This window comes from Eretmochelys imbricata, chromosome 3 (genome assembly GCF_965152235.1).
Source record: "Eretmochelys imbricata isolate rEreImb1 chromosome 3, rEreImb1.hap1, whole genome shotgun sequence".
Lineage (NCBI taxonomy): Eukaryota > Metazoa > Chordata > Testudines > Cheloniidae > Eretmochelys > Eretmochelys imbricata.
The window spans coordinates 185,905,814-185,932,995 of record NC_135574.1 but is presented as its reverse complement, the minus strand read 5'-3'; the positions used below and the strand labels follow the sequence as shown (position 1 = coordinate 185,932,995).

The window sequence follows — 27,182 nt, the reverse complement described above, 5'->3', positions numbered from 1 at the left end:
GCACGCAGCTTGTGCTCTGGTGAACTGTGCCTTGATGATGAAAGGGGAAGGCTTATCAGATAGCTAACAAGTGTAAATGCATTTTGTGATCCACTTGGAGATTCTCTGCAATGAGATATCTTGGTTTTTGGATGAACCAGAAATGTCAACAAAGGTTGGGGGAGACTGCCAAAATGGCTTGGCCTATTAAGGTAAGTAATACAGCAAAGCTCTGGAAACATCCAGGATGTGTAATTTATCCGCTCCCAGCATTGAGTGCAGCTTTGGGAAGGAGACTTGCACAGTAATTCATTGGTTTAGGTGAAAGTCTGAGAGTATCTTAAGGATGAACTTGGGGTGTGGTCTCATCACCACTGTGTCTTTACAGAAGGATATGTAAGGTGGTCTGGCTATGAGAACTTGGAGCTCACTGACTCTCTGAACTGATGGACACCAGGAAGACCACCTTAATGGTACGGTAGTATATGCAGCCTTCTGGCAGTGGCTCAAACAGAGGATCCATGAGCTTCACAAGAATGATACCGAGGTCCCACCAAAGAACCAGGTGTCAAACCACAGGGTATGAAGAAGGCCTTTAAAGAATGTTGATACCATTGGATGTGAAAATATTGTGTGCTTCTGTATTAGAGTGATAGGCCAGTATTATTGCTAGGTGGACCTGGAGAGAATTGAATGCCAGTGCCACCTTTTTTCAGGAGCAGCATAGAGTCCAGGATCTTTGGTATCAGTGCCTCCACTGGCTTCAAACTGATTGCCCTGTCCCAATTTAAGAAGTCATACTCAGCCAGTTAGATATGGCAGTGAGCAAGGTGAAGCTATAGAGAGGCAGAAGAATGTGACTGTGATGGGTTGGATCACAGAAACCCCCTTGGGAACTGCCAAATGATGTGCTGAGACTACTTCTAAGTCTGTTTTTCCTGGCAGCTTGGGACTTCAGTACCTTGCCTGGTTTGAGACAGACATGCTAGCTGGCTGCAAACCCAGACCCAGGTCTGAACCACGTCCCCTAACGGCTGTAGGCTTCACTGAAAACAGCTTAAGAAGTGTTCCTGTCTCTAACACTCAGATGCCCAGCTCCCAATGGGGTCCAAACCCCAAATAAATCCGTGTATAAAGCTTATACAGGGTAAAGTCATAAATTGTTCACCCTCTATAACACTGATATGCACAGCTGTTCCTTCCCTCTCCCCACTCCCCACGGTATTAATGCATACCCTGGGTTAATTAATAAGTAAAAAGTGATTTTATTAAATACAAGAAGTAGGGTTTAAGTGGTTCCAAGTAATAACAGACAGAACAAAGTGAATTACCAAGCAAAATAAAATAAAACATGCAAGTCTATGCCTAATACAGTACAAAACTGAGTACAGATAAAACCTGACCCTCAGATGTTTCAATAAGCTTCTATCACAGACTGGACGCCTTCCTAGTCTGGGCACAATCCTTTCCCCTGGTACACCCCTTGTTCCAGCTCAGGTGGTAGCTAGGGGATTTCTCATGATTGCAGCCCCCTTTGTTCTGTTCCACCCCCTTATATAGCTTTGGCACAAGGTGGGAATCTTTTGTCTCTCTGGGTCTCCACCCTGCCTTCTAAATGGAAACGCACCAGGTTTAAGATGGATTTCAGTGCTAGGTGACATGATCACATGTCCTGTGAGACCCCCAAGCCTTCATTCCTCCCAGTCTGACTCACAGGAAGGCCTGAAAGCAAACAGAGCCATCTACAGTCAATTGTCCTGGTTAATGGGAGCCATCAAGATTCCAAATCACCATTAATGGCCCACACTTTGCATAACTACAATAGGACCTCAGAGTTATATTTTATATTTCTAGTTTAAGATACAAGAGTGATACATTTATATACATAGGATGACCACACTCAGTAGATTATAAACTTTGTGATGATACCTTACAAGAGACTTTTTGCAGCATATTCCAATTACATTATATTCACACTCATTAGCATATTTTCCTAAAATCATATAGACTGCAATGTCACAGTGATTTTTTCCCAAATAGGTTCAGTTGTCTTTGGGGCCACGCTTGCTCCACTTAGACTTCTCCTGTTCATAACTAAGAAGCCTGGGGTTGGAGTGTGTGTAGAAGTCCTCAAATCACATTGAAGGTACTTGGTACCTCGTTGTGGCAAATGCCTGCCACAGGGCCTTGGCTGGGTCAAGCAGTTCTTCATTTATGGGGAAGGCAATCCTGGCTTGACCAGAAGCTAACAGGATGTCAAATAGCTTGTGGGGGTTCTCTGATATCACTGCTATTTCTACTTCAGAGTGTCAGCAATCCGCAGAAGTTGCCACTGAAATGATTTAAAGTCATCAGACACTGGTACTTGTGTCACTTTGTCACAAGATGAAGATGAGAGATCCTTAGGTGGTGATAGGGGGCGTTGGAGTTGCTCTGGCCCCAGATTTGGTTCTTCCTGGTTCTCCGGTGGCAGCGGTCTGACTAGCAATGCTGAAGGGGAGAGTGACTTCTTCCTCTTGTCAAGTGTGGTGAAGACTGAGACAGTGGACCCTAGTAACCCAAATAGGGCCACTATGGCCTGCTGTATTAGTACAGTTGGCTCTCTAGGTAGTGGCCAATCTTATGCCAGTCCTGAAAAGCTGGTGGCGGCTGATTCACGTAGGGGAATCAGGGAGGTCTCCCCAGGGTGTTGACCACTGACCTGAGGGGGTAGGTTCTGTACTTGAGGACAGGGAGACTATATGACCTGGTGAGGAGTTGCTCTCTTCTAGGGGCATGGATGAAATGTGCGGCACTCTCAGTACCAAGGTCTGTACTGGCATGTCCTTTGGCACTAGTGGTTGTCCTGGTTATCCCCTAGATCTGTCCTCCATAGTCACTGTTAACACTGAAGGGTGCAGTCCTGGAACAGGCTTGGTGCCAGCAGGGTCTCATACACTGTAGTCTGCTCCTTTCCTATAGCCCTTTATGCCATGGGAGGCCTGATAGATTTTTTTCCAGAGACTTAGTGTTTTCTGTCCTTATGGAAGGACACCAAGTTCCTCTGGAATCTCTGCCTCTATATTTGTAGCGATTCCTGACGGTGCTGGACTTTGACATTCTAGGTGTTTGTCAGGGTTCCCTCCCCACTCTGAACTCTAGGGTACAGATGTGGGGACCCGCATGAAAGACCCCCTAAGCTTATTTCTACCAGCTTAGGTTAAAAACTTCCCCAAGGCACAAATTCTTCCTTGTCCTTGGAACGGTATCGCTGCCTCCATCAAGTAAGTTAGACAAAGATTTAGGAAAAGGACCACTGGGATTTCCTGTTTCCCCAAAATATCCCCCCAAGTCCCTTCACCCCCTTTCCTGGGGAGGCTTGAGAGTAAACAAGGTGAGCATGGACCAGACCCTTGGGTTTTTAGGACACTAAAAACCCCAACCAGATTCTTTAAAACAGAACTTTTATTATAAAGAAAAAAAAGTAAAAGAAACACCTCTGTAAAATCAGGATGGAAGATAATTTTACAGAGTAATAATTAGATTTAAAACACAGAGGATTCCCCTCTAGGCAAAACTTTAAAGTTACCAAAAAACAGGAATAAACCTTCCTCTTAGCATAGGGAAAATTCACAAGCTAAAACAAAAGATACTCTAACACATTTCCTTACTATTTCTGTAATTTTAGATGTATCATTCAGTAGGAGCTGGATTACTTGCTTGGTCTCTCTCTTTGTCTCCAGAGAGAACAACAACAGCACAAACAAAAACCTCCTACCCACAGATTTGAAAGTATCTTCTTTCCCCATAGGTCCTTCTGGTCAGGTGCCAACTAGGTTAATGGAACTGATTAACCCTTTACAGGTAAAGGAGGGATTTTATGCTACCCTTAGCTGTATTAATAAAAATGTTTGAGCATAAGCTTTCGTGAGCTACAGCTCACTTCATCGGCTGCTACTCTGAAACCTTAGCTGTATGTTTATGACAGTGTTAGTGCCTGTTGTGATGCCAATGATGCCAGTGGCTTTGGTGACGGGGTGACTATGCTGGTTACTTTCTTGGCACAGTATTTTCTGTGCCAGTTTTGGATATAGTCTGTCTACTGATAGAGAGCTGGATGATACTGGCTTGTCCACTAGGAGGATCTTGGAGCTTGTCTCCTCAGGCTCTAGTGAGACCTTCATGGATTATTCCAGAAGGTGGAATTTGAGGCTTCTTGCAACTTCTGCATTCTAGCAGAAAATGACAGGCACACTGGGCATCTGCTAGCTATGTGGGACTCTCCGAGATAGAAGAGGCACTTACTATGCCCATCTTTTAAGGAACTTAATCCATCACAGAATGGATAGGGCTTGAAGCTCACAGGTTTTGAGCATGCCATGTTAAGAAGCCTCTGTCATAAATATAAAGGGAAGGGTAACCACCTTTCTCTGTACAGTGCTATAAAATCCCTCCTGGCCAGAGGCAAAATCCTTTCACCTGTAAAGGATAAGAAGATAAGGTAACCTTGCTGGCAACTGACCCAAAATGACCAATGAGGGGACAAGATACTTTAAAATCTGAAGGGGGTGGAAAAAGGTTTTTGTCTGTCTGTGTGAGACCTTTGCCGGGAACAGATCAAGGATGCAAACCTTCCAACTCCTGTAAAGTTAGTAAGTAATCTAGCTAGAAAATGCGTTAGATTTTCTTTTGTTTAATGGCTGGTAAAATAAGCTGTGCTGGAGGGAATGTGTATTCCTGTTTTTGTGTCTTTTTGTAACTTAAGGTTTTGCCTAGAGGGATTTTCTATGTTTTGAATCTGATTACCCTGATTTTACAGAGGTGGTTCTTTTACTTTTTCTTTAAATAAAATTCTTCTTTTAAGAACCTGATTGATTTTTCATTGTTCTTAAGATCCAAAGGTTTGGGTCTGTACCAATTGGTGAGGATATTAATATCAAACCTTCCCCAGGAAAGGGGGTGTAGGGCTTGGGGGGATATTTTGGGGGATGATGTCTCCCAGTGGTCTCTTTCCCTGTTCTTTGTTTAAATTGCTTGATGATGGCAGCATACTGTTCAAGGACAAGGCAAACGTTGTACCTTGGGCAAGTTTTTAACCTAAGCTGAATAAGCTTAGGGGGTCTTTCATGCAGGTCCCCACATCTGTACCCTAGAGTTCAGAGTGGGGAAGGAACCCTGACAGCCTTGCACAAGGAGGTCTGTAAATGAAGGTGTCCAAGTTTATGTGTGTGTGATGCTCTGTACCTCGGGGAACACCCAGCACCCCCACGTTCATCCTTGTAAAATGACTGTGTGGTATCCAATGCAAAGTTTGTCATGTTGGGTGTCTTCAGAAGGCTCATGATGCACTGAGCATTGTTGTTATAGTGATGTTATAGTAATTGTTACAAAAATGTTATAGGTTATAATTTCATGTATATAGTTATGAGGCTAAAATGTATCCTCATGGCTTAAAATAAGCCCAGGCGAAAGCTCTCCAAGAGCAGAGAGGCAGTTCTCACCTCATCAGGGCAGGTATGAGACAAACCTAGCCCAGCCTCACAGGAACAAAATGATCTGTTCGAGTGAGTCACCCCCATTCCTTTAGTCAGGATGGGACTGTGATGAAGTAATGCTCACCTGACTCTGAAGGAGGAGGAGAAAAGCCAAGAGGGAAGAAAGGACATGGTAAAAGGGAGAGACGTTTGCCATGCTCTCTTTCTCTCTTCCAGCTACATCTATAGAGACACCACACCAAGCAACTGAAGCGCTGATCAAAGGGTAAAGCCTGGCTGAAGAGCAACCAGCCAGCCTGGGGAAAGAAGCATCTAAGTTTGTAAGGGTACTGAAAGTGTTAAAATCAGCTTAGAATGCATTTTGCTTTTATTTCATTTGACCAAAACTGATCTGTTATGCTCTGACGTATAATCACTTAAAATTTATCTTTGTAGTCAATAACTCTGTTTGTTTATTTACCTGAAGCATGTGTTTGGTTGAAGCATGTCAGAAACTCCCCTTGGGATAACAAGCCTGGTACATACCAATTTTTTTGTTAAATTGACGAACTCATATAAAGCTGTAACGTCCAGTGGGCATAACTGGACACTGCAAGACGGAGGTTCCTAAGGTTGTGTCTGGGACCAGAGATATTGGCTAGTTTCATTCAGTAGCACAATCTAAGGAGCAGCTTACATGCCAGAGGCTCCTGGGTTCCCACAGCAGAGGTGGGTAAAGCTGGCTCCCAGAGTCAAGAATTGGAGTGACCTAGTAGATTACCAGTCCAGACAACACCAGAGGGGAACGTCACAAGAAAGTCTAGCTAGTAATAACAATTTTTTAAAAAGTACATCAGAAGCAGGAAGCCTGCTAAACAACCAATGGAGCCACTGGATGATCGAGGTGAGGAGCACTCAAGGATGATAAGGCCATTGTGGAGAAACTAAATGAATTCTTTGCAACAGTCTTCATGGCTGAGGATGTGAGGGAGATTTCCAAACCTGAGCCATTGTTTTTAGGTGACAGATCTGAAGAACTCTCCCAGATTGAGGTATCATTAGAGGAGGTTTTGAAACAAATTGATACATTAAGCAGTAATAAGTCAACAGGACCAGATGGTATTCACCCAAGAATTCTGAAGGAACTCAAATGTGAAATTGCAGAACTACTAACTGTGGTCTGTAACCTATCATTTAAATCAGCATCTGTACCACATGACTGGAGGATAGCTAATGTGATGCCAATTTTTTAAAAGGGCTCCAGAGGTGATCCCTGCAATTACAGGCCTGGAAGTCTGACTATGCTGGTTACTTTCTTGGCACAGTATTTTCTGTGCAAGTTTTGGGTGTAGGCTGTCTACTGACAGCGAGCTGGATGACATTGGTTTGTCCAGTAGGAGGATCTTGGAGCTTGTCAGTACCGGGAAAACTGGTTGAAACTATAATAAAGAACAATATTGTCAGACATAGAGATGAACATAATTTGTTGAGGAAGAGTCAACATGGTTTTAGCAAAGGGAAATCATGCCTCACCAATCTACTAGAATTCTTTGAGGGGGTCAACAAGCATGTGGACCAAGGGGATCCAGCGGATATAGTGTTCTTAGATTTTCAGAAAGCCTTTGACAAGGTCACTCACCAAAGGCTCTTACGCAAATAAGCTGCCATGGGATAAGAGGGAAGGTGCTCTCATGGATTGGTAACTGGTTAAAAGATAGGAAACAAAGAGTAGGTATAAATGGTCAGTTTTCAGAATGGAGAGAGGTAAATAGTGGTGTCCCGCAGGGGTCTGTTCTGGGACCAGTCCTATTCAACATATTCATAAATGATATGGAAAAAGGGATAAACAGTGAGGTGGCAAAATTTGCAGATGATACAAAATTACTAAAGATAGTTAAGACCCAGGCAGATTGCGAAGAGCCACAAAGGGATCTCTCAAAACTGGATGACTGGGCAAAAAAATGGCAGATTAATTTCAATGTTGATAAATGCACATTAGAAAGCATAATCCCAACTATACATATAAAACGATGGGGTCTAAATTAGCTGTTACCACTCAAGAAAGAGATCTTGGAGTCATTGTGGATAGCTCTCTGAAAACATCCACTCAATGTGCAGCGGCAGTCAAAAAAGTGAACAGAATGCTGGAAATAATTAAGAAAGGGCTAGATAATAGGACAGAAAACATCATATTGCCTCTCTATAAATACATGGTACGCCTACATCTTGAACACTGTGTGCAGATGTGGTCGCTCCACCTCGAAAAAGATATACTGGAATTGGAAAAGGTCTAGAAAACAACAACAAAAACTATTAGGGGTATGGAATGGCTTCCATATAAGGAGAGATTAATAAGACTGGGACTTTTCAGCTTGGAAAAGAGACGGCTAAGGGGAGATATGATTGAGGTCTATAAAATCATGACCGGTGTAGAGAAAGTAGATAAGGAAGTGTTGTTTACTACTTCTCATAACACAAGAACTAGGGGTCACCAAATGAAAACTAGGGGTCACACAAATGAAAGGAAGTATTTCTTCACATAACGCACAGTTAACCTGTGGAACTCCTTGACAGAGGATGTTGTGAAGGCCAAGACCATAACAGGGTTCAAAAAAGAACTAGATAAATTCATGGAAAATAGGTCTGTCATAAATATAAAGGGAAGGGTAAACCCCTTTGAAATCCCTCCTGGCCAGGGGAAAGCTCCTCTCACCTGTAAAGGGTTAAGAAGCTAAAGGTAACCTCGCTGGCACCTGACCAAAATGACCAATGAGGAGACAAGATACTTTCAAAAGCTGGGAGGAGGGAGAGAAACAAAGGGTCTGTGTGTCTGTCTATATTCTGTCTTTGCCGGGGATAGACCAGGAATGGAGTCTTAGAACTTTTAGTAAGTAATCTAGCTAGGTACGTGTTAGATTATGATTTCTTTAAATGGCTGAGAAAAGAACTGTGCTGAATAGAATAACTATTTCTGTCTGTGTATCTTTTTTGTAACTTAAGGTTTTGCCTAGAGGGGTTCTCTATGTTTTGAATCTAATTACCCTGTAAGGTATCTACCATCCTGATTTTACAGGGGGAATTTCTTTATTTCTATTTACTTCTATTTTTATTAAAAGTCTTCTTGTAAGAAAACTGAATGCTTTTTCATTGATCTCAGATCCAAGGGTTTGGGTCTGTGGTCACCTATGCAAATTGGTGAGACTTTTTATCCAACATTTCCCAGGAAAGGGGGGGTGCAAGTGTTGGGAGGATTGTTCATTGTTCTTAAGATCCAAGGGTCTGGGTCTGTAGTAACCTAGGCAAATTGGTGAGGCTTTTTACCAAACCTTGTCCAGGAAGTGGGGTGCAAGGTTTTGGGAAGTATTTTGGGGGGAAAGACGCGTCCAAACAGCTCTTCCCCTGTAACCAGTATTAGTTTGGTGGTGGTAGCGGCCAATCCAAGGACAAAGGGTGGAATATTTTGTACCTTGGGGAAGTTTTGACCTAAGCTGGTAAAGATAAGCTTAGGAGGTTTTTCATGCAGGTCCCCACATCTGTACCCTAGAGTTCAGAGTGGGGGAGGAACCTTGACAAGGTCCATCAACGGCTATTAGCCAGGGTGGGCAGGAATGGTGTCCCTACCCTCTGTTTGCCAGAAGCTGGAAATGAGCAACAGGAGATGGATCACTTGATGATTACCTATTCTGTTCATTTCCTCTGGGGCACCTGGCACTGGCCACTGTCAGAAAACAGGATACTGGGCTAGATGGATCTTTGGTCTGACCCAGTAGGGCCATTCTTATGTTCTTATCGATATTGGTCTAGATGGGTCAATATGAACACAGAGGTTGAAGATCAAGACAATTAAAGGAGTTCAGAAGGTCTGCAGAAGGTTTAGCCAAAACTCAGAAGTAGGGGGTCAAACACTTTCCAGGTTCCATCTTGCTGCCACAGGTGGTAAGAGGGAACTCTGGGAGGGGAGCAGCCACCGCCTCACCCTTTATGCCCTCACATGGGAACATGAAGAAGCACAGGATATGTGCCTCGCCTCAGTGCACACAGTTCCTCAAAAAATTCTGGTCTCTCACATGAGGCATATGCATGCATACAGTGGGATACACACTGACACATTCTTGAAGAACAAAACTTCCTTTGGACATGCGTAAACTGTCTGGATTATAAGTGTTTTGGAGAGGGTCTACCTACTGATTTTGGAGTGTAATCAACTTTTGTTCAGTGCTCCCAGCAAACAGTGCTCCCTTATAGGAAGTGGGTCTCAGTTTATAGAAGATATAATTTCTGGGAATCTCTCCATGAGAAATACAAATGAAAAGGTTGCATTGAGTTAACAGTACATTATTGCTTTTTTTTTGTTGATTATTGTTTTCTACTGAATAAACAGTGATTAATAACTCTGAGTTTTGACTTGTCCGCAAGTAGACCTTTAAGTATGAAAAGAATTTTGTGATGACAAGTAATGGGGTTACACCTTGGAACTTATGTCATGAGAAATAATTAATAGTATAGTCTACAACAGCTGTGGTTTTGGGCCTTATTCTCCACTGCATTATTCCAGATTTACAACACTGTAATTCCATGAAATCAAAGGGAGCAGATGGGTGCCAGGCATTTTTGACAATAAGGTCACTTATTTGGGCACTTAACTGAGGAGTTAGGAGCCTATCTTTATGCACCTGTATTTAAAACCTTGGCCCTGTTGTTTAGCATGGAAGTTTAAGGGCAGGTTTAGTGTTACCATTGGTGTCTTGTATAGATTATGCCTGTCCCTGGCAAGAATAATCTGCATGGGGTTTCTGCAAGAGGCAGAGACTGGATAAGATTCTGGTCTCACATTAAGAAAAGGAGTACTTGTGGCACCTTAGAGACTAACCAATTTATTTGAGCATAAGCTTTCGTGAGCTACAGCTCACTCACATTAACACTCCATTTTCAGGCTAATGCACATCTGCGTGTGCCCTTAAAATCAAATTCGGCCATTAACTTGTTCCCTAATGAACACATAGAAAGGACTATACAGTGTCATCACAAGCTATATTACTACAGTATGTCACATATAACATCATGGGAAATTTTTTTATATAAAATCTCATAACAAAATTAAAATATTTAATTTTTCTAAATTAACTGCTCAACTGCTAAATAATTTAAGTATTGGAAATAAAAAACACATCAGGCGATGTCCCAGGTAAGCACTAATATTCCAAAGGATATTTATTATGGGACAAATCCCAGTTCAAGAAGACCCCTGCAATGCTCTGAGCACCATTTAAAAGTCCCAAGTTAAGGGTTTAAGTGTGGAATAAGGGTTCACAGAGCCTTGCATAGGTCATCCACATTGGAGTGAATTTCATCCAAACTAGCGTTGATACTTTCAGGTTTTAATAAAAAATTGTTGAAATTTCATAACAAGCAATTTGAACTCACAGCTCCGAAGGCAACAGAAAGCATGGTTTGCATTTTGGCATCTTCCCTGGATCCAACGACTCCTTTTTTATAAAGTAAAGCACTGCCGGCTAGTGTCCAGAACTTCATGTGTTTTACCCCAGCAGATACAAACTGAGTGTCTGAATCTGGGCGGAACTCTACAACAAATATTCTCTCCAGATGTCCTCCTCTGCTAGCCACTTTAGCCCCTGTTTTAAATTAAGAAGACATTAAAAACAATGCTAAAGTTACCTGCAAAATTAATCTTCCATGTGCTTTTATAAAAATAAGTTGACTGGTGCTACTGGATAACTTAGGGCACTACTTTCCAGACACCAAAGGATGAGTCCCTGTTCAGGAAAAGAAATAAACACACCCACCTTGCACCATTGCTTAATTTATCTTAATTTATACATCTTGCAAGCCCCCTGACCCTGGCTAACCCTTCACAACACCCACACTTAGGAAACGTTGATGTGCGGACAAATGGATCCTACTTTCAAAATTCTTTGGCTCTGGGTACATGCAGTGTATGCATACCAATAGTGGAATACACATAGGGATCAGTACTCAAAGAAGAACACCAGTTTAGGGGCCACTCTACCTTGATAGTATGAGCCATGCCATGAACTGCTAACTGCAAGCATGCCAGGTCAAAACACTAAAAAATACAATCAGAACCATTTGAGACATGGCCCCTTTAAGACTGCAGTACCTATAAGTCAAATGCAATTAAAACTTTGGGGTTTAAGGGTTTTAGTCCATACCAAATACAAAGAAAATACTTTTTAATATCAGGCTTGTGGAGAAGAACCTCATAGGGATGGATATGCAGGAGCACTGTTCCCTCTAAGCTGTGCTGGTGTGCGTGTGCACATAGATCCTAAACCCCGTGCACACAGCGAAACACCGCACGCACAAAAATTTGCACAGAAGCACAACGATTTGCACAGAAGAAATTTTCTGAGCACACGGCCTGTCAAAAATTAGAGGGAACATTGTGCAGGAATGGGAAAAATAGTGGCAGGATGAGTGAATTGCCCTGGTTGTGAGTGATTACATACAGACTCTCAGCCTGATGGGAATTATTATCACTGATCTACTTACTGCATGGTTGAAAACTAAATCTTATGGATCCATTAAGATCACTGAACCATTGCGTCTCCTGACCTGGTCAGTCTGACAGATACAGGAATTTCCTTCAATATTTATGTGAGATCTTATTGAATTAAGTTTAAATAGCTTTTGAGTCTATTGGATTATAAATACAAAGTTTATATATTATTGTGGGATTGTATGTAACTTCTCTAGGGAGGAGAGCTGGACAATATAAACCCTAAGAAGTGTTACAAGCTTCAAAGAACTAGAATAGATTCTACTTAATAGGAACCAACTATTGACACCTTATTAATTAGTTGACAAGTTGTCAAGATACTGACAACTTCCAATTCACAGCAACATTTTGCCGGGAACAAATCTTGTCCTATTGACTTTAATGGTAATGGGATTTGGATATTGGCAATGGCGGGCCTCTTAGTAACAATATTTTTTGGAAGATAGGAGCAGTGCTTCCTTCTGGGGCTGCAGCCCCACAAACCTGCCTGCGCACAGAGACTGCACAGGAAGTAAAGGGCTGTGGGCTTGGAGAGGAGGCTGTGGGCAGGGCAGTAGCATAGAGGGGGCTGCAGCCCAGGTGCTGGAGCTGCACAGTACATCTCCAAGCTGTGTCCTGCCAAGGAGGGAGGGAGGGGAAGGCTGCACCAAAGGAAGGATGTGCTGAGCCCCAAACCCCGCACAGTGTAGGAAGTATGGAGCCCCCAGCTCCCCATGTCTCTGTAGAAAGCCCCAGCATCTGGGCTGCAGGTCCCCCTCACTGCTGCTGCCCTGCCTGCAGGCAGGCTTGCAAGGCTCCAGCCAGGGAAGACATGTCCCAGAACTTCCTTTCCTGACTAAAGCCCCACAAATCTTCTGTCTGCATATTAGCAACTGCTGGAATTGCAGTTTTTTGCTGGCAAATGAGGGGTTACTGAGGGGAGAGGAATCATTTTTTTAAACAATACTCCAGACAAGAAGGAACTTTTGGGACAATGTTAAATGGGTGTTCTAGGAAATACCCGGAGGGAGAGGAATGCATATTCCCACCTCGGGACTCAACCTTGTTTGAGGCTTTGCCCTGAGGAGAGAACCATTGTCTGACTGATTCAGTCTCTGAAGATCAAAGACCCAAACAGTCTAAAGGCCAACCTATGCATAGGTGTTCTTGTTCTGAGCAAAATGCTGTTATGAACTTGAAAACACAGAAAACCCCCGTGTGGGGTTTGAAGGACTGATCACCTACTAGAGCCCTTGCTGGAGCAGGGGGTAAGCTTATTAGCATGTGTGTAGGTTTGTTTATTGTTTTTAGTATATTTTATATGTAAAACTTTCATTTTATGAATAAATGTGCTTGCTTAGCTGTGTGGTAACTTACAACTGTGGTAATTATTCTGTTTATAGCCTCTGGAGAGAAAGCAAAGTTCAGACACAGGCCTTTTTAGGTAGTTTGGCTTGCTGGGGAACTCACAGTATAGGCAGGGAACTGTGCAGCTGAGGAAAACCCTGGTCAGAAGGGAGAGAGACATGGGTCTCTGCCCAAGAGAGCTGAGGCGCTGGGAGCCTAAGTGGTTGCCCTTGCTGGACCATGTTAAAAAATACAGGTGCAGTTGCCCTGAACTGTGACATTCTGGAGCACCATTAATTAAGCCATACAGGAGCCTCACTCCATAATAAATGAAGGAATCAACAATTTCTAGTGTATGGTCTTCTCCTAGAGCTAAGATCAGAAGGCCAGTAGTTTCTTGTGCAGTGAGTGGCAAAGAGATCCATTTTCCACATCTCTCACTGGAAGATCTGACGAAAACTTCCCTGATTTAAGGACCACTAATGAGGTTCTATTAATTACTGAGAGAGTCTGCAGTCACATTCTCCTTCTCTGCTAGATAAGTGGAAACCAGGAATTGTATTACAGAACAGAGCCCTCTCCCACACCTATTGGGTTTCTTGACACATGATGTACAGGGCCAGCTCCAGGCACCAGCTTTCCAAGCAGGTGCTTGGGGCGGCATTTAGAATGGGTCAGCAGTCAGTGTCCCACAGCAGCAATTCGGCAGCAGCTCCACTGCCCTTCCCGCTGCGGCAGCTTTTGGTGGCAGCTCCGCCGCTGTAGTGGCGGTGGCAATTCGGCGGCGGCTGCTTGGGGCGGCAAAATCGGGAGAGCTGCCCCTGATGATGTATATCCTTGTATATGTATATCCTTGTATAAGCTAAATTTCACCTTGATGATAGTTATATGAATTTATTGAAGATAGAATGGACCACTTAGTACAGAAGAGTTGTCGTCTGATTTATCTGTGTCACACATGGGGCTAATCACAAAGTCTTGACGGACAAAGTAAATAATTGCAAAAAATAAAGAGCTGGGGCTCTAGATTTACCTTCTTGCCACCTCCACACAGTGATAGTATGTTCTGGATCAACTCCTACTGACACCAGAAGTTTGCCAGTAGCACTGAAGTTAATATAGTTGACCCCTTTGGCATGGAAGCAGCGCAGCATAGAAAGACTCTGCTTATTCATAGCATCCCATACATGAATAGAAGGAGTTGTACCTTAATGCAAAGATATGCATTAAAATGGAATTAGTTCAATTTGTGAAGGCTTCAATATAAAATAAGCATTTTCAAGAACGGCATTTAAACAGACATTTAAAAACATTTTTTAAAAGATTAAGAACCACACAACTCAAAAAAAAAAAAAAGAAGCTTGTAATAGCTTATGAAACATAGGAGAAAATTACTGTAGTTCATGAAATAAGACAAATTCTAAATGATCAACAAAACACTCATGGAGAGCCTCATGCAAAATAAACTGTCTGTAGATGTTTTTACTTGTATCTGCAATTCACACAGATACAACCAGGTAACATGAAACTTTTACATAATTGCATTGATTAGAACTCACAAAACAGCCTTACCTGGAAATTCTGTTATGTCACCTGCATTGTGAGAGCAACAGCAAATGAGGAAGAACCAAGGGAAAACGATAGCTGAAATAAGTCATGTTTCTAATGCTGAACTCAGCATCAGCACCAGAAGGAAGCACAAAATTAAAAATTTGAAAATGGATATGGATTAAATAAACAAAATAAAAAAGCAGGAATATCATTGATGTTCTTTAGGAACACTGTCTTTTATACACAAATATAAAACGATAACCAACAATATTGATTGCTTTTCCTGTTTTAATTAAGGCATTTAATGCTAGAGCTATGCAGGCTTTTTTACATTAAGTGATTTTTACACTAAAATGTGTCGATATTTTATGTAGGATATTGACTAAAAGTCAGACACACTGATTTTATGGGTTCTTTAAACAATGACAGAAAAGAAGAAAGGAGCTGTTCTGCAAAATTTGTTTTTTTCATGCCATCCCATCACAGGAATCTAGTTGAGAAAAATGTACATGTATTTTATTCTAAGGAACATGTGAGTATAACAGTTCCTAAACATATTTTTAAAGGGCTTGGAAAAAGTATGCAATTTGGGTTCTATTTCAAAATTTAGGACATGATAGTATAAGCTATCTCCAAGATACTATGAATGAATGTTTTCCAAATATAAGAAATTGAAAGTTAGGTTCCAATCCTGTAAGGGTATATACTCAAATGAGTAGTCCTAATGAAGTCATGGGCAAGGGTTACTCTGATGAGAGTTCCATGAAAATGCCCTTTTGACCCCAAATATCAGAAAAGCAATATAGGGTGAGATTCTCCTTTCACTTAAACTGGTGACTTCAGTTGGACTACTCACATGAGTAAAATTACACACAAGCTTAAATCTTTGTAGGACTGAGCTCTACTTTAGCATTGTTGCATGAACTACAGAGTCAACTATTCTGTCAGATGAGATCTTAAGTTAAACACACGATGCTTTCTGTGGGCATTAAAGATTCCACTGCACTTTTTGTAAATGTTCTTATATTTCTCTTATCCTCAATGTTGTGCAGCATGCTGTGCTGTGGTTCACTCCAGAAGTGAATGCATTTCAGAGAGCTCATATATAGCTAGTGTGTAATGAACTTTGGGACCCTTCAGGATAAAAAGTGTTATATACATGTAAATTATTATTATAGAATATTATTAATGAATTTAACTGGACACTGTGGAATCACCTGAATGAGATAGAGGCAGACAGAGTGAGAACAATAGGGAAAAGGCATTTTTCTTTTTAAATGTTATAAAAACCCTGAGAATAAGAAGGCAACAGCAAACAGAATGTGTCTGTTTTTTGCTGAACTGTTTTCCCCTAAAGTATAAAATAACATTTGCTCCTGTCCTGAAACCTTTTTATTTTGAGTTTTAGCCCAGGATGCATTTACAGGCAAGTTCTAATCTTCTATAAATAGCATGTGAATTTTAATAACAAAACAATGAATAAAGAAACTGCAAAATCTTCCTTTGCAATAGCACACTAGGTACTCTTTTGACAGAAGTAAAAAACTGTAAAAGTTTTTTTGAATATTTTTCCTAATATTAATATTTGAACTTGAATTTCAAATAAGGCTAATAGATAGCTAAATATATTTTCCCTACCTTTGAGCCTGCTCAATAACCAAATTTGTATTAATTTCAATGAGAACTGATCATGCTCAGAACCTCACAACTGATAAGGACAATTTGTCAAGGTGTTGATATACTGACATTTCCCTGTCTCACTGTTAAGTTTCATTAGTATAAAAGTTATGGGTTTGAGTCTTCTCTCACTTACTGTGGTGTAAAATCAGGAATAACTGTGCAAATTTCAGTGGGGTTACTTACAGCAGTGTTAAATCAGCTTAAGTGAAAAGGGAAATCAGACCCTATTTTTCTATCTTGAAGCTTGCATCTGAAGGGCCTTGATCATGCAGCTCTTAGTCCTGTGAGTAACCCATTGGAACCACTCATGTGAGTAAAGATTACTCACATAAGTATGATTTCAGAATTGGGCCTTAGGAGCTCAAACTGTTTTTTACTACTAAAGGGAGTTCATTGCAGTTTTCTCTTATTCTGCTTCACTTTCTGAGGTTTTATGAAGGTGGTTTCATTGTAATGCTTTCATTGTTCAGTAATGTCTTTGTTATACTACAGAACAGTGGCTTGGTGGGAGCAGTCCTATTCAATTTTTTTTCTTTTTCACATTATTATAACACATGATGTCCCATGATCTAAAATTCAGTGGCTCACAATCAGAGATGACAGACAGATTTAAATAATAAGAAAATGCCAAAAGTTGGTGATTTCATTAAGAGTGAAAGGATAATCTGGGGAAAGTAACTCTGATAATTCCCAGATTCCTAAATATGAACGCACCCAGCCCCAATTAATCAGTCCCCCTGATAAATTTTAAGTAATACTTTGTTAATATGGAGAATCGCTTACCAATCTGACTGGTAGCCACAACGTTTTTATATTTCGGGTGCTGGTTCACAGTGAGGCAGAGAATATCATCAGTATGCTCCAGGTAGAAACTCTGACTTCCTAAGAAAATTCAATTACGTTTTTATTAAAAATAGTATTTCAGCAATGGCAGTGAAGAATTTTTCTAACAATCTATTGCTATGGGCCACACTAAATGATCAAGGGAAGGGATGGAAGGCAGGGCAATCATTACTTAAAATACAGCACAAACCTGCTATAAACAGAGTTTTAAAACTGTTCACAAAAAGGCTGTTTGCTCTTTTTCAAATAGTTACAACCAGGGATGACTAGGGAGCAGCCAAGGCAAGGACAGGGCAAGGACAAAGGTGAACAATGCATAACTCAGATCTCTCTCTTAAGTGGAAAAACCTGTGAGAGGGGGTCAGAGGAACACTAAAGCTTTGTGAAGTTCATTTAGCAAATTATCCCCTCAAGGATGGAGAGGGAAAACAGTGTAGATAGGATAATGCCTCCCAACCCCACAGATACTGGGGATGCACTGGAAAGGACATTCCCAAAGTGATGGAGACACAATGGCTCAGATGGCACTCCTTTCTTCCTAGCAGGAAGATCCTTAGGATGTACTGCTGAAATTATCTTGGTTCCCTCTAGCTACTCAGTAGCAGTTACAGACTGGGGCCTTGTCTGCACTACAGAATTTTGTTGACAAAACAGTGGAGGTATACACACTATAATGCTCCTTCCACTGACAAAACTCTCCTGCTTTTCCAACAAAATAAAACTACCTCAACGAGAGGTATAGAGCTTTTTGTGGAAAAGTTACATCGACAAAGTGTCAGTGTATACACTGCGCTTGGCTATATTGCTGTAAATGGCCTTCAGGAGGTGTCCCACAATGCCCACCCTGACCATGCTGGTCAGCAGTTTGATCATACACCCCTGCCCCTCTAAAGGCCTGGGAATTTTTAAAATTCCACTACCTGTTTGCTTGGCATGGACAGCTCACATCACAACTTCCCAGCTGACTATGGTCTACACAGAAAACACTGTCCTGTTTGGAGCACACCTGAGTTGTTGGATCTGCTGGTACTGTGGGGAGAGAAGGGTGTGCAGTCCCAGCTCTATTCCAGCCATAGGAACTTTCATACCTATGGTCAGATTTCTCATGGCTTGTTGAATAAAGGCTAGAAACAGGAAACACATCAGTGCTGTGCAAAGATAAATGAGCTGGGGCAGGCGGACCAGAAGGCAAGGGGGTCAAACTGTTGCTCTGGTACTGTGCTGAAGACCTGCCACGCAGTCGTTTCCCCAGGAATTGAAATTAGGGGGGGTGTTCGAATTTATGGGGGTGTGTGTGTCAGGGCTGATGAGGGGTGACACTGTGAGGGTGAAGGTGGGCTGTATGGCATCATAGTAAAAACTGAAAAATGTTTCATGACCATTTTATTAGATTTAATACAAATTAAAGTTGGCTACTCAAGCCTTCTATGAAGCACTATGTCTACATCCTTCTTGGTTTCTTGTTATAATTTTTCAGAACTCTGTTAAAGAACTTCTTGAATGCAATGCGTTCATCTTTGGTGGCTTCTCATGAGTCCGGTACTTCCATTCCTTCAATTGATATACTCATTAGTTCATTCACATGATCAGGCAGAGGGTGACTTCTTTCAGAACACAAAATTCTATTCAATGATGAAAAAGAACGCTCAACTGCAGCTATTGTGACTGGGAGTAGCAAGAGATGAATTCCTACTTCTTTCATCCCAGGAAACAGAACACAAAGATCAGGTCGAGCCACTAGTGATGATAAAAAAGAAGTTGAAGTCAAATCTTCATTCATTCGTCATATGATATTCCACTCTGTGTTCAAATTCTCTATTCTGTCCTGATCACATGGCAGGCCCATTGCCGGTAGTGCCTCATTCCACTCACCTGTTGGTGTTGTATAGGACAGGCATCTGTAAAAGTTACCTAGAGGTTGAGTAGAGTCTAGAAGTCGCTGTTGTAGATTTTTAAGAATCAAGTCTGTGTATTTTTTCAGTTGTCTTAACAAACACTTCTTGTCTTCTTCACTTAAGGATTCAATATAAATGCCTTCATTAGTCAACTTCTGGACTGAAGTCTTTGCTTCTTCCAGTACTTTTTCAATGGATAGCTCTCTGATTGATCCAAATGTAGCTTCTATTGTTGGACAAAGATCTACTACTGTTGTAGCAGATGCCTGGATGGCACTGTTTAATGACCCAAGTGGTTTCAACAGTAGACTTACAAGATAGAGAGTGGCAATAGTCTTCTCTAAACGTAGTAGCAAAAGTAATCCACCAGCCTCGCTACTTAGATCCATCTCATCTTGGTAGATACTTTCCAAAGCCAGTAATAATGGATGGAGTAATTTTAAGACAACAGCCAAGGATCACTCATGAGAAAGCCAGGGGGTTTTCCCAGGTTGGACTAATTTGAACTTCAGTCCCAGTGTACCTTCTATATTTTCCAAGATATTCAGTCTTTTTGGACTCATGCTGAAAAAATAACATAATGAAGACATTAAACTTATAGCTTTTTAAATGTCTTTTTAAGATTCTGCAGCTCCTACTAGTGCTAGTTGGAGTAGATGGCCTCTGCAGTGTGCAAAGGAGAGATTAGGGTTACACTTTTCTCTGAGCAAAGCTTGTACTCCACCATGTCTTCCAGAGAAGTTTGTAGCTCCATCAAATGCACAAGCAGCCATCTGTTTGGGGTCCAACTGACAAGCATTTAACTCTTCAAAGATGTGGGTTGTCACAGATGCAGCCGATGTGTCTTCTATAATTTGAACATCTAGAAATGCATCTACTGGCCTACCCCTGATATCAAAATAACATACACAAGGACTTAATACTTGATGCCAATTTGCATCGGTGCATTCATTAGCCATGTATGCAATTTTTTTGAATGTGGTGAGAGAGAGAGTTCTTCACTTTTTCAACTGTTGAGTCTTTCACTGTTGCACCGCATGCTTCTAGCCAGTCAGTTGAGTTTCTTGCAGAAAGATAGTGAGCATTTGCTGGTCTTGTTCGGAACCAGTGTTCAACTTCAGGATGAACAAGTGACAATGCACTTAACATTGGCCTCCAGTTTGTGGTGTGTGGTATCTCTTGCTTAAATAGAAAGTAGGATGCCACAGCCATGTTTGTTCGCATGAATTGTGTTGTGTCTCCAGTATTCTTAACAGCCTCATTAAGTACTTCTAAAATTGGCTTTGAAAGTGGGCTTATAAAGCTTTCTGTATGTTGATGCACTCCAGAGACCTGTGTTGAAAGCTTATAAAGCTTTCTGTATGTTGATGCACTACAGAACTGTGTTGCTCAAGTGATAGATTTTGGCTGGGATTGGGTTACAAATCACTTGAATGTGGGTGGGGGGGGATGAAATGTTGTTGTTCTTATTGTACGAGTAAAGGGCAGTAGAACTGTACTTAGCCTGTGCTGATTGAGGGCATCAAGAGAGAGGGTGGGGACCTGTCCCTCTCCACTGTTTAAAGACAGAGCTGATTAGGCTTCATAGATAGTCTTTTGTTCTGTTTAGTGACCACTGCAGCTGAAATCACTGATAATCAGGTCTACGTGCTTAGTCCTGCTGTGGGGACAGTGTTTCTGTGGAAGACACAGCCCAGACTGCACTAGTGAGGTTCCCCCACTGAGAGCTCAGCTGAAATCACTGAGAGCTGGGTGGAACCTCAAGAAACCAACTTGCAGAGGTCACAGTGGCAGTTGGCAGCCGGAGGTGACTGCGCAGGGCCATTGGCAACAGAGTGGTGGAGTGAACTGTGGCACAACAAACAGCAGTGGCCAGAGCGAACAGTGAGCAGCTGGAGGAACGAGCAAGGTGCCTGCTTGCCCTCCACCTGGGAGGTGTACTCACGTGAAAGCTCCTCTGAACTCTGAGTCTCCACTGACCAAGGACAACACCAGTGAGTGGGGTACGGTGGAAGGAAAAGTGAGGGGCATATTAAATAAACATTTGTTTGTTGGACTATATTTTAGTGATTTTGCTCTAGAATGCTAGATTTGTGACTGGGAATGGAAACTTATATAAATATGTTTTCTAGTCGGCCAAGATTTTTAAAATGCATTATTTGCCAAGGTTGTTATCTCACATCATTGCTATCTTGAGAGGTCATTATGTTGGGGAGTTTCTGTACTAAACATTTTTATTATTATAATTAATTTTTACATAAGAATGGTCATACTGGGTCAGACAGTGGTCCATATAGCCCAGTATCCTGTCTTCCGACAGTGGTCAAGGCCAGGTGCTTCAGAGGGAATGAACAGAACAGGTAATCATCAAGTGATCCATCCACTGTTGCCCATTCCCAGCTTCTGGCAAACAGGCTAGGGACACTCAGAGCATGGCTAATAGCCACTGATGGACCTATTCTCCAGGAATTTATCTAGTTCTTTTTTAAATCCTGTTATAGTTTTGGTCTTCCCAGCATCCCCTGGCAAAGAGTTCCACGGGTTGACTTTATGTTGTGTGAAGAAGTACTTCCTTTTGTTTTTTTAACACCTGTTGCCTATTAATTTCATTGGATGACTGCTAGTTCTTGTGTTATGTGAAGGATTAAATAACATTTCATTATTCACTTTCTTCATACCAGTCAAGATTTTATAGACCTCTATCATATCCCCCCTTAGTTGTCTCTTTTCTAAGCTGAAAATTCCCAGTCATTTTAATCTCTCCTCCTGTTTCATACTCCTAATCATTTTAGTTGCCCATCATTGTACCTTTTCCAATTCCAATATATCTTTTTTTGGGATGGGGTGACCAGATCTGCACACAGTATTCAAGGTGTGCATGTACCATGGATTTATATAGAGGCAATATGATATTTTCTGTCTTATTATCTATCCCTTTCTTAATGATTCCCAACATTCTGTTTGCTTTTTTGACTGCCGCTGCAGTGGATGTTTTCAGAGAACTATCCACAATGACTCCAAGATCTCTTTCTTGAGTGGTAATAGCTAATTCAGACTCCATCATTTTGTATGTATAGCTGAGATCGTTTTCCAATGTGTATTACTTTGCATTTATCAACCTTGAATTTCATCTGCCATTTTGTTGCTCAGTCACCCAGTTTTGTGAGATCCCTTTGTAACTCTTTGCAGTCTGCCTGGGACTTAACTATCTTGAATAGTTTTGTATCATCTGCAAATTTTGCCACCTCACTGTTTACCCATTTTTCCAGATCATTTATGAATATGTTGAACAGTAATGGTCCCACTACCGACCCCTCAGGGATACCACTATTTATCTCTCTCCATTCTGAAAACTGATAATTTATTCCTACCCTTTGTTTCCCATCTTTTAACCAGTTACTTATCCATGAGAGGACTTCCCTCTTATCCCATGATGGCTTACTTTTCAAAAGTCAATTTAAATTAAATACATTTTTTTAAAATTTATATTTTTTTAGAAATCTAGACCTGTTATGTGTTTTGGTGTAACTTGCATTATCCTTATGTTAAATTTGCATTATCCTAACAAAACATTTACTTTATTCATATCTCTTTTATATGTTGCAGGTCAAAGTGAAAATGAAAAGACAAAAACCCAACAATTTTTCCACTCAAAGGCCTCAAAACCTAACCAAGGTGAAGAATACATCAAGAACCAAGAATATATCAACATGGCATCTTAAGGTTCAAGTGGTATCTCTACATCCGACCAGCCCGAAGCACAAATACAGCTACCTACTGAAGAAGCAGTGTCTCCAAAACCTAAAGGCATTCCCGATGTTTGTCGGTCAAAGTGTTCCCGTTTATTGAAGTTACAAAAGATGGCTACTGGTGCTCCTCTTGTAAAAAAGCTTATGAAGAAGGAAAGCTTCCCAATGCTATAATTGGTAAAAGTGGAGCAGCTTGGTTTGTCATACTGATCATCAAAGCCGATGCTGACAAACTACGTGAAAAGGCTGCAAAATTGTTTGCTGGATACTTAGGTAGATTAGGTGTGAATGTAAATGCAATCTGGTCCTGAAGCCTTTCCCCCCAGCCCCAGCTCATTGCTAGCTGTCAGGGAGAGCTCATTTAGACTTTGCTTACAAATCATCATTTGAAATTATTAGGTTGGCCAACATCACCGAAATGAATGCACTGACATTGTCATAAAAAAGAACAGCTGTATAAGGAAGCTAGTCCATGTTCATACTTTTCAAATCTATTATACTTTTTCAGATACACGTATTTTATCATACACTGTATATGCTTTTAAAATGTGTATTAATGTTTCAAATTTCCAAACAGTCACTAAATTGGCATGTAACTAGTTCACAAAACTGGGGGTGGGGGTGTTGGGGAAATTCGTGGGGGGTGTAGGGAAATCACAGTTGGATGCTCGGATCCTCGGCAGTGACCCCACCTCCACCACCAAGAGACCCAGGATACTTTGGGGGGGGTAGGGGGCTGGAGACAGTGGACAGTTGACTCAATGCTGAGGATGAAGCGGTGGAAGAGGAGGTCGAGTTGGAAAACAAGATGGGACAGGTGACAGGCTTGTTCGGTACTATGGTGAGCCTGGACCTCTTCTAGATCCAGGAGGGTTTGAGCCAGTCCAGCACTCCATTTATGGTGCACATGATGCAGGAGAGCGGAGCTGTGGTAACTGGTCTTTTTGAGTTGATGCTGCTCAGTTACATGAGGTAGAGCTTTGCTTTGTTATATGATAGAAGTGGGTTAAGGGATAGAAATGTACAAGACTAGATGCGCTTGCACATTCCCCTATGCAGCTATGCAGTAGGATGGAACATGTATTAATGCACACTGAGATTTCACGGGAATCCTGCAGAGAGATCTCTAGGACACTTTTCTGGAGGTACTTGCCAATCCTCTGTTGAAGGTTCCCTGGCAGAGCTGCTTTGTTCCTTCCCCCAATATGGGAAACTTTCCCGTGCCAATTGGCAATCACCTGTGCAGGGACTGAAGCAGCCACAATGAGCAGCTTATGGACCCAGTCTGAAGCCGCATGCATGCAGGAGATGCACCCTTGCTTACCCTCAGGACTGGCTTCAGTGACCCTGCCTGTGGAAAATGGTGGCAGAATTTGTAATTTTATCCCAATGCCTTGCAGTGATCCCCTTAAAAAACCACCTAGACCCTTTGCCCCATCTTGAGCACACACCCCTCCCCCCACCGCCGGGTGAACTCACTATGTTTATGGTGTTCACCGAGCTGTGTGCTTGCCAAGGGACAGTGAGAAACTGATTCATATTTTAAAAGAGGTGTATTTTACTGTAATGATTCAATGCTGCAATAACCATCATGGTTCTGTTTCTTGTGCTTCTGCAGATGTGACCTTCAAGGAACCCCCTACACACCGGTGGAGTGCCTCTGCCAGATAAGGAGGACATGTTTTGAGAGGTGCACCAATCCTCAGACGCCAAAAACAAGAACACAGGGCATGGAGAGGGACTTGAAATGAAAATTAGAAACTAGAAGGCAGGGCAGTAAGGAGAGCCAGGAGCAAATTTTAATGGGCCAGGCATAGATAATAAAAGTGATGGAGGAGCAAATGGAGATGTTGAAGTCCCTAATCACACTACAGGCAGAATACATGCATGCTCACCCCTCTCCCCCACAGCTGATACGGCACTGCTTGCCATGCCCTCCCCAAACTGCTCCCACCCATTCTTTGCATCTTCCTGGCCCGTCTCAATACCACATTCACTCCACCCCTTCAGACAGCTTCCAAAATGATTGCTTGAGTTATACACAGCTATTAGAGCCTATATCAGGACACTGCCCTTCACTGTTATCTCTCTTTACACCAAGCGTTTTGTGTGTGTTGTTAATTGGCTTTTAATAAAAACATACTCTCTGAAAGATAATCTTTATTTGTGTCCTACACACGGTGGTTGCTGCTGGAATTAATATACAGTGGCAATTGGAACACTTGCAGACTACAAATTATGGTCAGGAATCATCAAAACTTTCATGCAAGGCAGCATGTTAACAAAGCATGGCAAAGTGCTGTATAAAAAGATTTACATTATTGGTGCTCATTGTCAAAATGGTGCCTCAAAGCCTCCTTGATTCAAATAGCCTCCTGTTGTGCCCCTCTAATAGCCTTGGTATCCGGCTGCTCAAAATCAGCTGCCAGGTAATCTGCCTCCGTGCTCCATCCTGGGGGAAACTTTTTACTCTTAGTGTCACAATATTATGGAGCACACAGCAGGCTGCTATGACCATGGGAATATCTTCCCCATTTAGATCAAATCTGCCATAAAGGCAGCCCCAGTGTGCTTTTTAATCTGTCAAACGTACATTCAATGGTCATTCTGTACCTGCTCAGCCTATTGTTGAAGTGCTCCTTGCTTCTGTCCAGGTTTCCCATGTAAGGCTTCATGAGCCACGGGAGTAAGGGGTATGCTGGGTCTCCCAGGATCACTATGGGCATTTCAACATCCCCCATTGGAATCTTCTGGTTTGGAAAGAAAGTTCCTGCTTGCAGCTTTCTATACAGGCCAGTGTTCCTGAAGATGTATGAGTCATGCACCTTTCCCTGACCACCCTGTGTTGATGTCAATGAAACGACCACAGTGATCCACAGGCACCTGCACTACAATAAAGAAGTACCCCTTTCTATAGATGTACTCCGTCACAAGATGGTCCAGGGCCACGATTGGGATATGCTAGTCCTCTATCACACCACCGCAGTCAGGGAATCCATTGCGGTAAAGCAATCCACTATTTCACATACATTGTCAAGAGTCACAGTCCTTTGTAGCAGGATGTGATTAATGGCCCTGCACACTTGTGTTAACAGAACCCCAACGTTGGGCTTCCAGACTCCAAACCGATACGTGACTGACTGGTAGCAGTCTGGAGTTGCCAGCTTCCACACAGTGATTGCCATGCACTTCTCCACCGAGAGGGCTGCTATCATTTTGGTGTCCTTGTGCCGCAGTGCTGGGGCGAGCTCCACACACAGTTCCAGGAACGTGGCTTTCCGCATCCGAAAGTTCTGCAGCCACCTCTCATCATCCCAGACTTGCACAGTGACGCAATCCCACCACTCTGTGCTTGTTTCCTGAGCCCAAAAGCGATGGTCCACCATGTGCAGTTGCCCCATCAATCCAAAAGTGGTGTTTCTTTCCATGGCACACAGCAGATGAAGCATCTCAAATGCCTATTCAGATTGGGTGCTCATGATATACTGCATGAGCATCCACAATGTGTTCATAACAGTAACCCCAACAGTAGAGAGCAGTGCAGGATCCATCCTTCCAGGTAGGTATGGCAGGTGCACAGTAATCAGGGACCACTAAAAATGGCATGAAATGCAGTCGGAAGCCCACGAAATGATGGGACAGAAAAAACATTGAGCCCACTCCCATGATGCACTGTGATCCACTCCATCTTCCCACAACTCCTAGCTGCAGAAGGTGGTGAGTAGCACAGTGGGATAGCTATCCACAGTGCACTGCTCTCACTGTCAATGCTAGCGCACCAAATGCGGATGTGCTCCACAGACAGAAGGAACATTGTGTGAACATGCACAAGCAATGTAATTATATAGTTTTTTTATTGTTGGTGTAACTTGTGTCGACAAAACTCTCGTGTAGACAAGGCCTGGGACTGAGAGGGAGTAAATACAGCTAAGAGCAGTATTAACTCCCAAGTGTATTTCTCCATGGAAATCTGGGGGATATGGAAGGGTTGGGGCTGGTGCTTAATTTGTGCCAGGGCTTGCCAAGGCTGAGCCCCGGCACCTCTAGGCTTGGCAGTTCATAGTCCCAGCACCTCTGAGCTTGCCGTGTCAGTTATGAAAGTAAAAAAATTGCTTGAACCTTGGAATCTGATTGCTTGAGCCCCAGCAACTCTTTCATTACAAATTAA

The 27,182-nt window shown here is 42.2% G+C and overlaps 1 protein-coding gene across 2 annotated transcripts in view; it reads right to left on the bottom strand.

The window, feature by feature from the left end:
* Nucleotides 1–27,182, bottom strand: part of EML6 (EMAP like 6) — a 306,539-nt gene that overhangs the window by 15,018 nt on the left and 264,339 nt on the right. For both annotated transcript variants that reach the window (XM_077812018.1, XM_077812016.1), the window contains 3 exons: nt 17,311–17,409; nt 14,330–14,503; nt 10,857–11,065 (listed from right to left, as the gene is read on the bottom strand). In XM_077812018.1, coding sequence (XP_077668144.1) covers nt 10,857–11,065; nt 14,330–14,503; nt 17,311–17,409 — 482 coding nt within the window. The remainder of the gene's footprint in view (nt 1–10,856; nt 11,066–14,329; nt 14,504–17,310; nt 17,410–27,182) is intronic.